This window comes from Thamnophis sirtalis, unplaced genomic scaffold (genome assembly GCF_051295495.1).
Source record: "Thamnophis sirtalis isolate CommonGarterSnake01/CBP01778 unplaced genomic scaffold, rThaSir2_p1.2 scaffold_9, whole genome shotgun sequence".
NCBI classification, from domain to species: Eukaryota; Metazoa; Chordata; class Lepidosauria; order Squamata; family Natricidae; genus Thamnophis; species Thamnophis sirtalis.
Genome location: NW_028261389.1, coordinates 47,582,923 through 47,602,339, shown reverse-complemented (window position 1 = coordinate 47,602,339; position 19,417 = coordinate 47,582,923). Strand labels below are relative to the sequence as shown.

The following is a 19,417-nucleotide window of genomic DNA, read 5'->3' as shown; positions in this document are numbered from 1 at the left end:
TATGCACAGCCATTTTGGTGAAGGGGTGAAGTTTCGGGAGGCAAAAAAGGCTGTATTCAGTGTAAAAGATGCACCCAGATTTTCAGCCTCTTTTTTGAGGTAAAAAGGTGCGTCTTATAGTCTGAAAAATATGGTACTTGGTTCAGAAGATGAACCATCCTGAAAGAGTCCCTTGGAAGTCTTGCAGAGTTCACATTTACAGTAAGAATATTTAATTTAAGCCAATAACTCAGAAAATGATTTACTAACATGGATAAAGTTGTTTGTCTTTAGTCAGTCAAAGACTGTGACCAAAAACTACTTGGCTTTCATTATTCTGAATTTTGGATTTATTTAAAATTAAACTAAATATTAATCCCCCCCCCTCCCTATATTACAGGAAAGACTATAAAATTATAAATGAACTCTGTGCAAGCATTACTCAGGACATCCAATGTTTGGAGCATTAACCAGTTGTTAATGTTTATCATGTAAATCAATATAACAGATGGATAAAGAGAAGCATTTAAAATCCATTTTAAAAATGCACTCAGTTCCATGGTTTATGTTTATATCAGAAATGTAAAGAATAAAAGTATCTTCAAGAGTAAATAATATTGTGGAATATTGGCTTTCACTGAAGATTTGTCAGACCATTAATTTATTTAAAATTAAACGTTTCCATCTTTCTGTTATAGAAGTGTGAAGTACTTGGTCTTTCAGTTTCTTGAGAAGGCATTAACAAAGCAGCACTTAAAAGTAATGGCAGACCTCTAAGCATATTTCCAATGCTCAAGAATAATATGACAGGAAAGGAAGAGGAAACTTTTGATGTATTTTCAGCATTGCAATGAAGATATTTTTAATGTTCATTTAAAAAACAGATGCATCTTGGTTAGTCTTAGTTGAGGATTTATCAGCATGACATTGATGTATCCCATAAACAAATTGAATTATTATTAACCCTATCTTTTTTTAATGTTGGTCCCCTCACTCTACTTTTCCTGCTTATCTGATCTTTAATATTTTTAATCTAGGTTACCAAAAATCAGAGAAGGCTGGTTGCTACAGGATGCATACATATAATTTAAAACTATTTTTATTAACTAGCATCAGGTCTTAAGACACGTCTTTTTTTAAAAATTCAGTTTCACTAACATCTCAGAATTGTTTTTTCCTTGGAACCGATTTGAAGTTTGACTCTGAAGACTATTCTTATTGTACAATTCTTCCAATGATAAGAAGTATATTATTCAGTCAGGAATTCTGCTTCCCTTTATCTTTTTGTGGTTGCTGTGGTTTGTTTCACAACAGAAATGAGATATTTTATGATTTCATATAAGAGCTTTAAAAATAACGTGAAAAATTACATAGACCACTTGATTAAACAAGAAGAATGGGTTTTATCTTTAAATAAACTTTTTAAAAGACTTCATTATTATTTAAAACATTCACATTAAGCTGCTACATACATACCAAGCATGTTACTTTATCATATAAATTGTAGTGGCATGTTGTATGTCTACATTTGTCCCAGGGAGAGGAAAGAATAATAATTGCCCTTTTACATTTTGTAGGAATGTCTTGAAGATATTTGTCAATCATCTTCCTCCTAACCAGGTTCTTTCATCTGAGTTTCTCAGAGGATTCTCTTCATTAAAATAATTATAATAAAAAGGGCAAAACTGTTGTTTGGAAGTATTCAAATGTGTTATGGCAAAACTTCAATTTCATACACACATGTAGCATATTCCAGATGCAATAAATAAATTTCCATCAACTTTGCCTGAAATAATGTGAGGTCTGTTGCATTCAAAGTAGCCTGGGTGAGGCAGTTGTATTTATATTAATTTTATATCTTGGCAATTTCAATTGGCCTAAGGAATGAACTATATTAAAAATAATATAGTGATGAAAATGATCTTTTGTTTTATAATAATCATGATTGCATAATTTGATTAGCTTGGGGATTAACTGAAAGCTGCTTCCATGAATGGTCTCTTGTAATGTGACTTCATTGTACTTCATTGTATTTGTTTTTGCTTGCAAAAAGAAAACGTAATAGTAAAAAACCTCTTGAAAATTGAAATAATCCAATGTTGGCTACCTGCAGTGTACTTACTTATATTACCAGGAAGCAGTTCTTTTGTTGAGGCATACATAGCCACAGTTTTAGAAATTTAAACTCTTTACTGAGAATTGCATTTGGATATACAGGGCATCTTTGGATATACAGGGCATCTTTGTGACTACCATACCTGATCAGCCCCAAGTAAAGATGAAATTGGCCAGTTACTGCCTCCTACTGGTTAATCTAAATTGCTTAGTGCAATATACTAAGTTGGTTTTACTGTGCATAGAAATAGAATAGGAATAGAGCTGGAAGGAGGCCACAGACCTCTGCTCAACCAGAACCTGTCCCATTTCAGATAACTGTCTAGTCTCTTCTTAAAAACCTCCAGTGCCCACAATTTCTGAAGGCAACTTCTGTTCCACTGGTTAATTGTCCTCACTGTTAGGAAGCTTCTCCTTAATTCCAGATTGCTTCTCTCTTTGATTAGTTTCCAACCATTGTTTCTTGTCCTACCCTCTGGTGCTTTGGAGAATACTTTGACCCCCCTCTTCTTTGCGTCAGCCTCTCAAATACTGAAATACTGCTATCAAATGCTAAATCTTTTTTTCTTTAGACTAGCCAAACCCCAAACCTGTAGTTGTTCTATGGTTTAGTCTCCAGGCTTTGATCATCTTAGTTGCTCTTCTCTGAACTTTTCCGGAGTCTCATCATCTTTTTTAGAGAAATGTCATTGCCCAAGAAAGGAAGTCACATAAAGCATCCTAAATAAAGGCATGATATTATATAACATATACTATAATATATATTTCCTTGAATGCTTAAAAAAAGAAGGTGCTTTTTTATGAATTGTATTTGTTGCACTAAATCTTAAAATTTAATGGGGTAAATAATGATCACACAACTTGGATTAGATGATATAGTGAAACAATCCTTTTTCCCTATGCGAATATTTCCCTATGTAAGCTGTTTTTCTAAATATTTTTTTTCACTTTATGATGACGTTTGCAGCTCCACCTTTGCAAGTTGCCTTGACTCAATTTTTGCCCATTTCCACTCTACCATGGTGGTAAAAGAAGTCATGTTCCACAATTATTCTTCTGTTTTTAGTTTTGGGATCCAAACTATTGTCTTCAAATATGTTTATTAATTTTTTTACATTTTCGATACAAATTTTTAACAATTTGAGTTCCCAGAAACCATACATAGATGATAAATATCATGCTATTAAAGTATTAAATTTGTACAAAAATACTTTAGTTTAATACTCGTTACAAATAAAAATACGTATTAAGTGGTTCATGATATGGATTTCAATTTCATTTAAATTATTATTTTTTCTTTCTGGCAGTGCTGGAATATGAGAACATGTCACGTGAGTGCATAGGGCATAGAAACTTGCTCTCTAATAGGTGAAGAAAAGAATATTATGGGTATTTTGACAATTCAAAAAGGCCAAAAAAAATTGTGGTAAGATTCAATGTTATCACAGAAAAATCCGGTTTCTTTCCAGTCACTAAGTAACATTACTGTATCAAGACAATACAGTGGACAAACCAAAGCAGCTGCTGGTGGGTCTCAAAAGCAACTAGCAGCATTTTATTGCTTTGAATGAGAAACAGGGCAGAATTTGGGTATATGTGGGTGAAACATATTTACATTTTAAAATTAAGTCTTCAAAATGGCAGAGTCAATGAGAGCGCCAACAAAGCTATTTAAATAGATACTTTAAATCAAAAGCACATTTCATTTATCTTAATTTTTAAAAAGTGTCCTTTTTTGCTGTACAAGTTTATTTATATACGTGTTCCCTAAACACAGTAGTTCATATGTTTTTGCATCAGTATTACTTTGCTACTGGAATTCAGTTAAGAAAAAAAAACTTACTTGAATGTTTTTCTTATTAAACCTTGTTTCCATAAAGCCTTATTAATTGTTTTAAAACAAAAATCATTATACGTTTCAAATACCTAAAAGTGAGAAATCCATACAGGGTGCATGACATATCCTATTGTTTAAAATTGCATAGGGAAAAATGTAATTTCTAATAAATCATATTGTAACAGAATCTAAAGTTTTATCCCCTGGGATCCTCTGTGCACCTTTGCTGAAATGATTGCAGAACAAGTAACAGTTTTTGGTCCCCCCCACCCCCTGTTTAGCAGAGGTAAGAGACACACACTTTATTAAACAATAACTATGATACAATAATCTTTTGGGCATAATGATAATATTTTGATATTCCTTCCTTCAATTAACTGATCTTTTAATATAAACTTTGATAATAAAAAACTGGGATACTCTTTTTAGATACTTGGATGGGAGGTTGAAAAGAGCTCAGTTTCACTTACAATGTTTCTTTTGATTAATCTACATGAAAACAGTTATTTTCCCCATTGCTTTCTCTTGCATGTGGAGTTCAGCTTGAAATGGCACTATTTGTGGTTATAAAAAAGTGAGAAGAAAACTCGATTGGGAAGAAAGCAGCAAAGAATAAGCCTTGAGAAATAATCAGAACCTTCCCTGTGTGCTTCTCAACATTAGATAGTGTCTGTGTTTCCAGTGTATCAGACGTATTAAAAAAAAAAATAGCACCATTTAAATCTTTAGCATCTTGGACAGATACAGTTTTTGGCTATAAAGTGTTCATAGGTTCCCATTTCATCTCTGAACCTGTGTTATGTCCACTTTGTTGAAGGAAAGCATTGTTCGGATGGCTCCATTGTCCTGTTGAGAAAGTCTGGTGCTCAGAGCCTTTCCTTTGGGAAGCTAATGGGTTGCGACTAATAACAAGTTCTAATTTATTACTGGACTCTGCTATTAGGGGTACAACAAGGCAGCAGTCAAAGTCTCTTGTGCGAACGTGATTTACCTGAAAAGGGAAAAAAAGATTTTTTTTCAACAAAAGAAGACAAGTCAAGCAAGCCAATAAAAAGATGGTCTTACATATTTTTTAGGTGAAGGATAATATAAGACAGTTTAGACCCAAATAAACAAAGAGCTTGAAATAAAGAAGAAAATATTTGCAAGAGAATGAATTAAACGGAATATAATTTTGTAAGCTAATAAGTTTAATTTGATCCCCCCCCCCCATACTATTTAACTTGTTTCAGAAGTCATGGTGTTTAGCAGCATTGTGTAAAGAAAATGAATACCCAGTTACAGTTGTGCAACAGATACTACTGTATTTACATAAATAATACTAATTTAGAATTATTTAGAGCTATTTCCCAAAATAAAAGTAAACAACAAAAAATAGTAAAAATCCCAAGAAATGACCATCTTCCCTTCCTTATTCATTCATTCATTCATTAACTCATTCACACCTTTGCAGCATTCATATACTTCCACTGCAAAAGGGCCCCTGAGTTTTAGAAAAACTGCCAGATATAGATGAATTATTTAAGTTGAATTGCCTAAAATAAGAAACTTAATTTGGAGAATTCTCTCTATCTGCATTTATCAGCTTATTCTCTTTCACACATGGTTTTCTCACATAAAACTGAACATACATTGTAGCAATCTCCTCCTCCTTTTAGCAGAAAGCAGAAAAATAAGGAAAAATAGGACAGAGACAGGATGTAGGGTAAGGATAGCTATATTGGGAAGGGTCTATAAGAGAAAGGGAAAACAGAAAAAAAGTAGAGATGAGGTAAGAGGAACCGAAAATTAGATAGGTGAGTGAAGAAAAGAGATGTGAGCCCTATTCCAAAAGTGATTAAAATTCATTAGAAAAATAGTTCCACCTAAACTATAGTTAATCTTCAAATTAATCCCGCTTTTAAGTGGCTGTATCTATGATCCCATATATATCTCCTTCTCACTCTTCCTTTTCTACATTTTCTTCATTTTTTTCATTGAATAACATCAACTCATAGGTAAATTATTTTATCTACTTTATATTGGACAAAAAAGCACTTTTCTATAAGTTATTTAATGACAGTGTTACCTACCCTATTAATGGTTAGAGTGGAATTTTCCAAAGTACATTCTCCCTTATTTGCCTTACAAAATAAGTGAATGAGAAAGCAGAATTACATTTGCACAATTTCATATAGAATATCCTCAAATGTCTGAATGTTGAACTTGTTTAACATAATCCCTTTATACTTACTAAATGATTTCTTTCTATTAATTGAGTTCAAAATTATGTAAAGTTTCACACTACCTGTAGTAGTCTGTCATATGGCTTCAAACCACCTACATCTCCAGGTCCATCTGGCCGAATATTTTTAACATATACACCTTTTTCCAATAAGCCATCAGAGACACTGAATCCGAAGTCCTCCATATTAGAATCCTTGTATAAAGTTATCTATTAAGGGATAAGGAAATTCCTCATGACTTTGTTAACATTCAGAAATACTTTTCTGCCTAATCTTCCCACATTTTCTCATAGGCTAAGCATGAGCAATAGTTTCTTTCTGGTATTCTTCACTCATTTCCTTTCCTTGTCCCTTTTCAATATATTAATGAAAAAAAATACGTTAATGAAAAAAATTGCATCAAGATCTAGAATACTTAAGGAAGATCATACCAAGATTATAAATTACTTGACTTTTAATTTGGTAAATTCTAGAAGAGAATAAGTCTTTGCAGTTTAATCTTATATCATTTTTTTAAATCAGAAAACTTCTTTGCTAGACTGGGAGAGTACCATAAGCATAATATGTTGCCAAACAGCTGACATACTATGAGACTATGAGTATGAGCACAGTGTCATGGCAAATGCGTGGCTCCTCCATCCAGGGAGGACGAAGGTCAGGCTTGGGGGATGGCCCTCACCCCGCAAGGTCTGCCCCTGCCATTCTCTCCCAGCCCTCTTTGCTAGTGTCAACAGGTAATGTACTGTGCTGAACGAGGAATGTTGTTGCCGCTCAAAGGCAAGTGCAGGGATGCTTTACTCCCTCACTAAGGCTCCAACCATGCCACTTTTGCAACAGGAAGACGGCTTTTTCATCCGTCTGCCGTGACTGGATTACAGGGAGCTGCAGCAGAGGGCCCTAAGAGCTGCAGGTTGCCGACCCCCAGTATAGGGTCTCCCCCAAAGTCCCTTCTCAGTATTATTCTGACATCTTTCCCAGGCCCTTGTCTCAGATTTTGGTATCCTCAATTTTCTAGCCTGAGCAGGGGGTTGGACTAGAAGACCTCCAAAGTCCCTTTCAACTCTGGTATTCTGTTATTCCTGAGCTAAATAGCTAAGACCCTCATTGAAATCCTATCTCTTTTGCTCCTTCTGGACTAATGAGTTAAAGAGCTGCCTCTAGACATTCATTTTAGTAAGATTTTTAGAAACCTGCAGTTGAAAGTTCTTCATGCCTCCTTATCCTGAAGACCCAATTTCATTTGGAATTTAATCCCAGAACGATTGCCCTTTTAGCATTTCTCTTGACACTTCTTCAAAATGCACCCCTCAAAAGCCACATCCCAGTTTTGGCTGCAAGAACTGCAGACAGCCTTCCTGGCCACACACCGCATCCTCCTGCTGTCCAATGTGAGCCAGGAGGCCTGAGAGAAAGCACCTGGTCTGGGCACACAGCCCTTCACGACAGAGCCCTTCCTGGGGAGCAAAGCCCTGGATGACCTGATCTGTTATGAAGGCCCCGAGGATCTCCAGACTTTCCACACACCTCTTCTGGCCTGAGTGCCCTGCCCTTCAGTTCCCAATGGGACAAGGGCCCGGTGGCGGTGGTGCTCAGGGAGGGTGGGTGGATGCCCTGGGGCTGCATGCATGCACTGCAGTGGAGCAGCAGTCTCGGCCCCTGTGCAGCGGCTCCTCCAAGGACCAGCACCCACCTGCTGGCCAGGTTGGCCCTAAAGTGGCGTGTACCCCTATGTACAGGCTGGATATGGGACCTGAGGGGGAGGGGAAGGTGAGCGGGTGGCAGTCATTGTCCGGAGGCCCCACAGAAGCCAAGCATGCCAGGCACAAAAGGCAAGTGAGCCTTGCCGTGTCCGCTCGAAGTGGCTCTTTGGCCAAGCGCAGTGTGTCTCCCTCCCCTGCCTTCGGTGTCGGCCATACCTTCCAGAGCTCCCATGCACCTCCACCTGCCAAAACACCCTGCCCTTCATATCCCAACTAGGCCAATATGTAGCTGCCCGCGAAGGTAAGGCTGATGACGGGCAGACCTTGGGGGAGACACCACGCTGGGCCCGAAACTGCTGCTCTGCTGCGGTCCGTGCATGTAGCCCAGGACATCTGCCCACCCTCCTGGAGCACAGCTGCTGCTGGGCGCTAGACCCATTGGGATCTGAAGGGCAGGACACTCAGACCGGTGGAGGTGCATGGAATGTCTGGAGCTCCTCAAGGCCTTTGGGACAGATCAGGTCAGGAGCAGGCGGGAGGAGGCTGAGATAGCTGGGTGAATCTAGTCTAGGCGAGTGAGGAGGAGTGGAGATCGGCGAAGGAAGGCAGTTGAGGTAGAGAGCTGGGTCGCGGCTGCTGCATGGTAGGCCATGTGGGATGCAGCCACAGCAGAAGGCAGGCAAGCTGGCTGGGCCACGTGGGAGGCATCTAGGCCGGGATTCAGGCCTTGCTTGCAGGATCGCCCAGGCAGATCAGGGCTGTTCAGTTGGGCCACGGGGAGAATGCTACATGGGATGTAGCTGCAGTGGCGAAGGCAGGCAAGCTGGCTGGCCCATAGAGCCGGTGTGGTTGAGGCAAGTGACGAAGCCAGAAAAGAGCACAGCAGTAGCGGGCAAGATGAGGAGTGACTGGGCAGAGCGGGGTGGGTGGGGCGGACCAACCAGTGGTGGGATTTGCTGATTTGCCAAAATGTGGAGAATCTTAACAGCTGGTTCACCTGAACGGGTCTGAATCAGCTGAAACCCACCTCTGAGTGAGCCTGTGCACACATGCTCCACTTGTGTGAGCAACAGGCTGCTTGTGTGGAACCACCCCCCTCCCCCCCATGGGAGCTCTGGATTAAAATATGCATCTTGGATAGTTTCCTTCTCTGTTTGAATACAAACAGAAATATCTTTTCCATAGGAATTGCAATTCTTTGATGGATATGTGCATTTCAGAAATATAAAATATAAATGAATAAATATTTGGTTGCATGCTGAGCTTAGATGCCGTTAAAATGAATGTCGGAGCATTTAAATCAATTTCAGTTGTTTGTATGTTTATCCATTATTTTACCTGACATATCACTGTAGGTATTTAAGAATGGGGAGTATATTTGCTGAAGTGGCACATTGGAAAACAAATAATATACAACTCAGAGAAAATACTGAACATTGGTTCAAAGGGCTAATTTAATATGTCCTTTGATTATATTGGAGATAGTCTTACGGTTAGTCAGAGTAGTAGCATAAAAACTATTATTCACCCACAACATTTATTGCAGAATTGAAAATGTTGCACTGCTCTATGTTGTGCTGCTTTACATCACAGAAGAAGAAAATCAAAACAGTTAGTCTCTCCCTCCCTCTTTTATCTTTCTCCCATCATTAATCTCTGTGTCCTGCGAAGGAATATTTTTGGGGGTGGGTAGGGGGAGAAAGAGGCAGGAGTGAGATTGCAAAATTCCATCACCATGTGCAATACCTAAGTCAAATATGGGATCAACATGTTTACTCAACTAACCAATTTCTCTTTATTTTATTTTGCATGTTTCATAATGAACAATTATGTGACCTTGCTGGGAAATATCTCGAGTGAAATACATCCACAACTACATTTAGAGGGGAAAAATCTGCACCTGCCTGCCTGCCTATCTATTTATATGTAGTCCTTGACTTATAACACTATAAATAGTGTCCATTTGAAATTACAATATCACTGAAAAAAACTTAGAATGATTTTTCATACTTATGACCATTGCAGCATCCCCATGGTCATGTGATCAAAATTCAGCCACTTGGCAACTAGTTCAGTTGCAGCTTCCTGGGGTAATGTGATCACTTTTTGTGACCCTCTGACAAGTAAATTCAATGGAGAAGCCAAAGTCATTTAACAACTGTGTTACTAACTTAATCACAGTGATTCACTTAACAACTGTGGCAAGAAAAATTGTAAAATTGGGCAAAACTCACTTAACAAATATCTCGCTTAGCAACATAAATTTGGGGGCTCAATTATGGTCGTAAGTCAAGAACTACTTGTATCTATTTTATAGAGCTACCCATTTCATGTAATAATTCCAGGTCACGCACAAGAAAAAGGTCAAAACAGGGTAATATATAGAAAATCTTTTCAATTTTCTTAATATTCAGTTACTTGATTGGATGACATACAGATGACCATTGATCAACATAAAATATTCAAGACACGATACATTTCATGCAAAATCTATACATTACAGTGGATGTGATGTTTGTGAATGAGAGTGTAACTCTTTTTCGTAGCATATGCAGAGATATCAGCTGAGCCATTTCTTTGCAATTCTTCATAGTGCAGAGTTTAGCCAGAAAGTGAAATCAAAAAGTCACTACCTTGTGTAACTCCACAGGAGTTGGGGACATGATTTCTTTCATCTCTTGCTTCATTTTTCTAAGGGCTATGGACTTCCTCCCCACATCTGAAGGCAATGTGTTGCTTCGAGTGGTCTGGCTATAATGTGGCCTCGAAGTACTTCTTTCCTGAAAGCTGGCTTGTCTTCCTAGATGGCTGCGAACTTGAGAGTTATCATGATTCAGGCTCATTGTACTCCCTGACATAATTGTAGCCTGCAGCATTAATAAACAGGTTGTAAAAATATAATACATAACATAATAAAGAAGGTATACTCCTAATGAACAGAATTTTTCTGCTGTTATTGTCAAAATACAGTTGCTCAGGGCAAGCAAATGGCTTGGAGAATAGATGAACAATCTGACTGGGAAATTGGGGAAGATCCCCGAGATTCCCCAGTGGATCAGTATAAAAGTATATAAAATTTTATTAGAAATGTTTAGTAGAACTTTTCCAGATAAAGTCCTGACTATACCTAATATCTCTCCCACACACACACCATGATGGTTTCCTCTTTTGTAGTAACCAAAATTATGCACAGTAGCAGAAGTAGAGTAACACAGAGTAAGGCAAATAAAAGAAGTCATTATTTAAAAAAATAAAAGGATATACGTACATCTATATCTAATTTACACCAACTCACACATACTATTTCATATCGTCTTTGTAATTTTTTAAAAATATTCTTTTGAGGAACACTATCCAACTGCAATTTTCTCAATGTTTCTTTTTTTTTTCCTTATCCATACACACCTCCTTCATATATTTGTAGTAATTTGATCCTCATTCAGTCTCTCAAACCATATGCTTGTTCTACACTGTTGATTCATTTTTAAATTCAGGTCACATTTGTTGGGCATCCATTCATTTGTACTCCTATTTTCAGTTTGTTTTACCATACCTGCTTTTTAAATACAACAACAGAGAACCTCCTATGTCCCATCAAGTAGTGTGACATAAAGAATGCCAATGCTCACTTTGACCAATTGTACAGGCTTGACAACAGCTACAAAAGATGATGTTCCATAACCAGGTCTTATGCCATGAAGGCTTCATAGATGATAACTAATTCTTTGAATTGTACCAAAAGAATTCTGGTAATTAGTAATTCAAGAAGGACAAAAAAAATATTACATGGGCCTAATAAAGGCATACAAATAATTGCTGTTGCATTCTGGATCAGCTACAGCTTCTGAGTGGGCAGCATTATGTAGAACACTTTGTGGTAGGACATGCACAAGACAATCAAACCGCAAGTGATTTTCTGAAAGACCTCCTGTTCCATGTAACAAAGGAAATGGTTCTGAAGATAGAGCTACATAAAGGGCTTTTTTGTTTCATTACAACCTGCTCCTTGAATAGTAATTGTGAGTCTAAGAAGATCCCCAAATTGTGCACCAGTTCTTTGGGTGGTGCTGGTGCTGGTGGTCTGTCATTCCAAAGAAGATTAAAAATGAAATATCCCCAGTTTGGGGTGTTTATGTGTCCAAAACCTCACAACTACTCAGTCTTGGCAGGGTTAAACTTTAGCTTGTTCCTCCTCCATAGCCTGCAGACATGCATACAAGACATTGGCAGTATCACCATTCACACTGCATTTAAATTACTTTTATGTTTCACCTGACAAATCAAACTCTCACTTCAACATAGCAATGTGGACAGAAACACACTCCTATATATAGTAAACTTTGCTTCCTTTCCCAAACCTTTGGTTATCATAATGCACAACACATGTGTAATCTTAAGTTTCTATATAATTCCCACACATTTATCTATTTATCCTATTTACATATAATTTTCAATCATTCACCCCATTTCTCCAACAAACACAACTACTTTGTTTTTTAATATTTTAATTTTCAGAGCTATGAACCCAAATCATTTGGGTTTTCAGTCTACAGCACAGCATTGATTTTATACAAACGTACACACTGATTTTGTACAACCAATACTCATCCTATTTTTAAAAGTCACAAACATGACTTTTAAATTTATTCATTAATTCATTAACAACCAGGAAGACATTGCAGGCCTTTGTCTTACTCCCTGCTCAGTGCTAAACTATTCACTAAAATTCTCACCTATGCTACACTTTCATTATATACTGCCTTAATTGTATTTAGCAAGTAATGTTCTCATTACATATATAAAGATGTATTTCCAGTATTTCCTCTGGTTTGCAATTAAGCAATAAATTTAGGGTTTAAATTAATTTGAAAAATGTTTTAATTTCTGACATATTTTTTAAGCATTTTTCTTTACTACCAAAATAATAATTTAAAAAAATATTAGATCTACTTTGAGAGAAATGAAAGTTAAGGTTAGACTGATAGGAAACAATTAATTTGCAAAACTGTCCACAAGTCTGGAATATAAGTAAGATAATACCTATACCCAATTAATTTCACTTTTTAAAAGGCTTCTTAAATGAAAAAAAATTCTCAACTTATTGAAATATTCATTCTATTTCCATATCCATTTGCTGTGCTCTTAGGAAGAAAATCCATAAGAGAAGCTTGAGCTACATGCCTTAGGCCGAACTAAACCAAACTTGACAAGCCATTTCTCCAAAGTACTCAGAATGTCAATTAAATATAAAACATGTCCACATTAAAATAACAGGCATGCAATATGGAAGCTAAGGCTATGCAGTCAACTTGAGTAGCATGATTTTTATTTTGTCAATGCCATTCACATTCATTGTGATGACTCTCTGATTTCCATATGACATAATGATGAAATGAGACTTTTACAATTTTGCAACATTGGGAATTTAAAAGAACATAAAAGAAAATTCTTGCAGACACACCTTTCTAAAGAATTAAACTAAGAATATTAATTTTAATTGTAATTAAGGAATATAGATAGTCCTCAACTTACAACAGTTCATTTAGTGACCTTCAAAGTTACAATGGCACTGAAAAAAGTGACTTACAACCAGTTTTCACACTTACAAATATTGCAGCATTCCCATGGTCACATGATCAAAATTCAGTTGCTTGACAACTGATTTATATTTATGATGGTTGCAGTGTCCCGGGGTCATGTGATCACCATTTGCGACCTTCTGATAAGCAAAGTCAATTGCTTAAAAATTGTGTTACTAACTTAATAACTGCAATGATTCACTTAACAACTGTGGCAAGAAAGGTAGTAAAATAGAGCAAAGTTCATTTAACAAATGTCTTGTTTAGCAACAGAAATTTTGGGCTCAATTGTGATTGTAAGTTGAGGACTACCTGTATGGCCAAGTTTTTTTTAAGTTTCTAATTATTCTGTTTTTGAAGTAAAATAACTGAGTGCAAAGTGAATATGGCATATGTAATTGTGATTAACATCAGATTGCAACAGCAAAAAAAAAAAAAATCCCACAGAATATACAAATCTTTTGTAGCAGAGGTGGGTTCCTACCAGTTCGGTAGAACCAGTTCGTCAAATCTACCAAACCGGTTAGAAGAGGTTCCACCAGTGGACCCGGAAAGCAGGCCACACCTACAGAAGAGGTTCCAAATTTTTTTGAAACCCACCACTGGTTTGTAGCTATATTAGTTCATGTGATGAATCTAATTGTAAACATGTGTGGAAATTTTGTTTTCGTTTATGTTCCCTATAATTCAAATTCAAGTCTGTTGCAAGAGATACATGCCAGGAAAACTTTTATAAAAGCAGCTAGAAGAGAATGGGATGTGTGCTGTTAAGGCAAAGTAAGCCTGCAAAGAAATGCAGCCAGAAGTAGCACAGGAGAAGCTTTTGCTCACACACATTTCAGCAGCAGATCCATGGAAGAGTATTGCTTGATTGAGGGTTAGCAAAGGCAGCTACGCAAGCAAAAATATAAACACTAAAGGGTAAGTACCAAGAGAGCCATGTTTCTCAAATACAGACGCCTGTCAACCTTGTCCTGTGGAGAGGGGTTAAAGCTTTAAAATGATTTTGTGAGATTAATGCAAACTTAGAAAAAAGGAGGGGGGAAACCCAACAAAAACGAGTGTTAATTGAAAAAAGACATTAGTCTATTATGAAGGAGTATATTGCTTCTACCTCTAATTCCCTCAGAATTCCTGACTGTCCACAAGTCTCCAAATCTTCCAGTGCTTGGGACCAGAAGTTTTCCTCCTGGTCAGGCTCAGGGATACCTGTAAAGCTGGATTCAGAGAAAGGTTTCTAAAGTTATAGAGAATATCACAATGAGCTTCACAGGAAATGCTTGCAATGGAAAGTAACAACAAGGATTTTCAGGTGTGAGCTAGACGACAAAGCAGAGGAGACCCAGCTGATGAATGGGCTGTGGAGTGACTGGTAGAAGAATTTATACCAGCCTACAGTCCCCTAATCATCTTTGTTGCTCTTCTTTGCACTCTTTCTAGAGTTTTAATATCTTTTTACATCATGGCGACCAAAACTGGATGTAATATTCCAAGTGTGACCTTATCAAGGCATTATAAAGTGGTATTAACACTTCACGTGATCTTGATTCTATCCCTCTGTTTATGCAGCTTAGATCTGTGTTGTATTTTTGGGCCACTGCAGCACACTACTGGTTCACATTTAAATGATTGTCCACTAGGACTCCAAGATCCCTTTCATAGTTACTACTATTGAGCAAGATACCACCTATACTGTAGCTATGCATTTTAGTTTTCTTGCGTAAGTGTAGAACCTTACTTTATTCACTGTTGGATTTTATTTTGTTAGATAGCACCCAATGTTCAAGTCTGTCAAGATCATTCTGTATCTTAAGCCTATTTTTTGGAGTGTTGGCTATTCCTGCCAGTTTGGTGTCATCTGCAAATTTGATCCTCCAAATCATTGATGAAGATGTTGAAGAGTACTGGGCCTAAAACAGAGCCTGGAGTACCTCACTGCATACTTCCCTCCGTGTAGATCCATGGAGTGTTGAGTGTGTTTGGTCAGTCAGTTACGAATCCATCTGGTGATGATGTGGTCTAACCCACATTTTTCTGTCTTATCATGTAGTAGGTTGTGGTCTATGTTATCAAATGCCTTACTGAAGTCCAAGTAAATTATATCCACAGCATTCCTCTGGTCCACTAATTTTGTCACTTTGTCAAATAATGCAATAAGATTTGTCTGGCATGACCTGTTTTTGACAAACTCATGTTGGCTTTTGGTTATTACTTTGTTTGCCTCTAGGTGTTTCCTGATAGGTCTGAAGTTTCCTGCACCTATTTTTTCCCCTTTTTTGAAGATTGGAACTACAGTATATCAGCTCTTTTCCAGTCTTCTGATAGTTCCCTAGTGCTTCAGGATCTTGGAAAAATATAGTTCAGTGGTTCTGAGATTACATCTGACAGTTTCTTCAGAATCTTGGGGTGTAACTCATCTGGTCCTGGTGATTTAAACTCATCTAGGGTGGACAGATGCTCACTTACCATTTTCTTCCCTATTTTAACTTGTGTTCCTAATCTGTTTTTTATGGTACTGTTTTGATAGGTTGGACTGTTTTTTCCCTTTGTGTAAAGGCAGGTGCGATAAACGAGTTAAGCAGTTCTGCTTTTTCCCTGTTGCTTGTCACCTTCTTGCCACTTTCTCCCAGCAATGGACCAATCATTTCCTTAACCTTTTTCTTGTTTTTAACATGTTTCATTCCATTGGTATTCCAATAGTATTAGGCTTTACATCTTAATAATGGGCAGAAATGCTATGCTAGAAGTGCTGATCCAAAGCCTGGAAGTTATCAGGTTCTTGATGGAGAAGAACAGACTCCAATGGAATCCCTCTAAATCTGTGTTGCTTTGGGTTCATGGGTAAACTCTGGTAAATTCTATTGGTTTTCTATTAGCCATGGGGAGTATGGATGTCTGCATTTGAGCTTTCTCCTAGCATCCTAGCTAGAACACCTTTGTATGGCTATATCTTGTGTGTCAATTATGATCATTCTGGACCAGAAGCCCTGTGCAGAGTCATTCATCTCCTTGACACTTCCTGTTGTTGTTATTATAAGGAACTGCCCTTAAAAGAGCATTTGAAAATTGCACCTAATGCAGAAAGTAGCAATCTGAGTGGTGATGAGTGAATCTAAGACCTTGTCAGTCACCTTCCCACTGTGATTTACAGGGCTGGTTGCCACCTTTAAAGCCCTACACAGAGTTCAACTAACAATGTATATGGTTACCCTCCATCTAGGTTTTGTCTATATGGAACTGTCACATGGTATGGCCTCAGAAATTGACATTTTCACTAGCTACTCCTATTCTTTGGAAGCCTTCTGGACAGAGTGCTAATCAACATTGTCTCTCTTAGGCTTTAGGAAAATATTGAAGACTCACCTGTTCTGCCTGGCACAGGAAGATGATGTAGTGTCCAATGATACATATATTATCTACTTCAAAAAATTTTTTTTTATTTTTCCACTCTTTATATGCATTTAAGATTGGGGTTTGTTGTTTTATTCTATGTTGACACTATTAGCTGTTCCGGGTCTCTTTAGGAATCAGCAGCATAAAAGTAGAATAAAAAAATGGGCTCAAAATTGAACTCCATTAGGCAGGAACGTATTCTAGGGGGACGGCCATCATCTTGTAAACATATTTGGGATTTATTTCATTTCAATTTGCAATTGTTCAGAATGTAAACACGGTTCCTTGTAGCATGATTTCCTTCACCTGTAGGCTAGTTCTATGCTCCATTTGTCCTTCAGTTAGCTGAGGATATGAATATAATTAGATTTGAGATGGTAACCTAGTGATGTGAAGAGTGACGGGATAGTATCTTCTGTCTTAGACGCATTGGTTTCTTACATCAAAAAGTTACCCCTTAGAAAATTGTAGCACTGATGTCAAAGCAGCCATATTTTTTAATTGTCTCTGTGTGTCCCTTCTTCACAGTATCATATTTACTGATTTATGTGGAAACCACAATGAAACTTCCTAAGTACAGAAGGATGAATGAGCCATCCAGCATTTGAGGGGCTGCCACAAAGCGGTGGTCAAATGATTCTACAAAGCACCAGAGAGCAGGACATAAAACAATGCTTGGTGACTAAGCAAAGAGAGAAGCAACGTGGAATTAAGGAGAAACTTCCTAACAGTGAAGACAATTAACCAGTGGAACAGCTTGCCTTCAGAAATCATGGGCGCTCCATCATTGGATGTTTTTAAGAAGAGACAACTAGACAGTCATTTATCTGCAATGGTATAGGTTCTCCTGCTTGAGCAGGGGGCTGGACTAGAAGACTTCAAAGGTCCCTTCCAGCTCTATTGTATTGTCTTCTTCTAAACATAATGAAGATAGGAGATAGGAAATGGAAACTAAAACTTTCTTCAATACCCAGTGCTCTTTCAGTTTTGAATTAATATCAACAGTTAATGACCTATACTATTACACACAAAGGCTCACCAACTGCACATGGCTTGTTGTCAGCCTTACCACATGTCTTGAATATTACTAATCTCATATAGCATGAATTGTCAATATATCTCAGCAACTTGAGGACAAATTGGCAACTGAGCATTTTGAAGTCCTTGGCAATCTGTGATAGGTCTGTTCAGTACTTTAGTTTAAAGACAAAAAAAGGGCTTTGGGGGAAGGCAAATACTACATCTGCCTGAAACTCTTTGAAGTGGATGTACCTCTTCTAGAGTTGCAAACAAGTCCCTACTCAAAAGCATCTACATGCCTCCATATGTGAAGTTTTGAACAGTCCTAAAAAGGACATCAATACAAGAACGTGCTACTATATATAATAATTCAGTATGTAGCACAGTACTTACCTACTTGCTACTGGTTTATCCCAATCATCATCACTTAACCCTGTATCATGGAAGGAGTTGATTCGGGGCCTATTCAAAGGAGATAAACTACCCTTTTGTTTTGGACTTCTCCATTCAAAGGTATTGAAGTTGTATCCTGAAGCCTGATAATTGGGACCTATAAAAGTAACCATATGTTTATTACAGTGGACTATGTAAAATAAAAAAAATGTAATGTCAAATTATTCTTCCAACCATTGTATGATTTAAGCTATTTATTGTATCAAATATATGTGGATTATAAGTATCAGCTAGAATTAACGTAGTTATATGCCTGAACTCTCTTGGAAGGGCAATTGAAATTATGTTATACACAATCCTACTATGAACAGCATGATAAGTTTCCATTTAAGGCTATGTTGATTGCTCTCATTTCTGCATGTTGAACACAATACTACTGAGAAATCAATGCTATTTGAAATCTATTCATCATATAGAATTTATGGGGAACTTTTATAGCAGTGGTCTCCAACCTTGGCAACTTTAAGACCTGTGGACTTCAATTCCCAGAGTTCCTCAGCCAGCTTTGCTGAGAACTCTGGGAATTGAAGTCCACAAGTCTTAAAGTTGCCAAGGTTGGAGACCACTGTTTTATAGTAACCACAATCCACTCCACCAGAAGGAAAGTGACTGGCAATATTACCAGAAGTGGTGGGGACCTTCCCTTCCCTTCATGGAAAATCTCTGCAAGCAAGTCACCTCAGTTTCTATACTTAGAAAACCCTTCTGGAATGGCCGAAAATATAATTTTAAGTCCTGATGGTGCTAGTGGTTTAAGGATGGGAGAGGTTTGCCTCTTAAAAGCCATTTACTCAAATTTCACCTTATTTTTTTTAAAAGGAAAAGATTATCCAGCCAACAGTAATCTATCTTGCAATTTCAAGGTACTACACAAACAGATTGAGGATTGTCTATCTTGATTTATTTATGAGTTTTATTACCGTATAGAATAGTCAGAGACATATACTTTATTTCTTTAGTTCTAGGTAGCTTGAAATAAATACAGTATACAGTATAGTTTATGGTACTTAGTCTGATTGTTCTAGTACAGCGTTCATTCCCCAAGTAACTTCTTTTTTCTGTTGTTTCCAAGTTCTTTGTTATTGTATTGCTCCTGCTATTCCTATTCACTCATTA

General features: G+C 37.3%; 1 protein-coding gene across 9 annotated transcripts in view; it reads right to left on the bottom strand.

Moving 5' to 3' along the window:
• Positions 1 to 3,177: 3,177 nt before the first annotated feature.
• GRIP1 (glutamate receptor interacting protein 1) overlaps positions 3,178 to 19,417 on the bottom strand; it is a 395,387-nt gene continuing 379,147 nt past the window's right edge. For 6 of the 9 annotated variants that reach the window (XM_087723475.1, XM_087723470.1, XM_087723471.1 and 3 more), the window contains 6 exons: positions 18,242 to 18,398; positions 14,550 to 14,652; positions 14,365 to 14,409; positions 10,490 to 10,723; positions 6,219 to 6,365; positions 3,178 to 4,922 (listed from right to left, as the gene is read on the bottom strand). In XM_087723475.1, coding sequence (XP_087579601.1) covers positions 4,686 to 4,922; positions 6,219 to 6,365; positions 10,490 to 10,723; positions 14,365 to 14,409; positions 14,550 to 14,652; positions 18,242 to 18,398 — 923 coding nt within the window. In that variant the 3' untranslated portion in view covers positions 3,178 to 4,685. The remainder of the gene's footprint in view (positions 4,923 to 6,218; positions 6,366 to 10,489; positions 10,724 to 14,364; positions 14,410 to 14,549; positions 14,653 to 18,241; positions 18,399 to 19,417) is intronic. The other 3 variants (XM_087723472.1, XM_087723473.1, XM_087723479.1) reach the window with 1 other exon arrangement.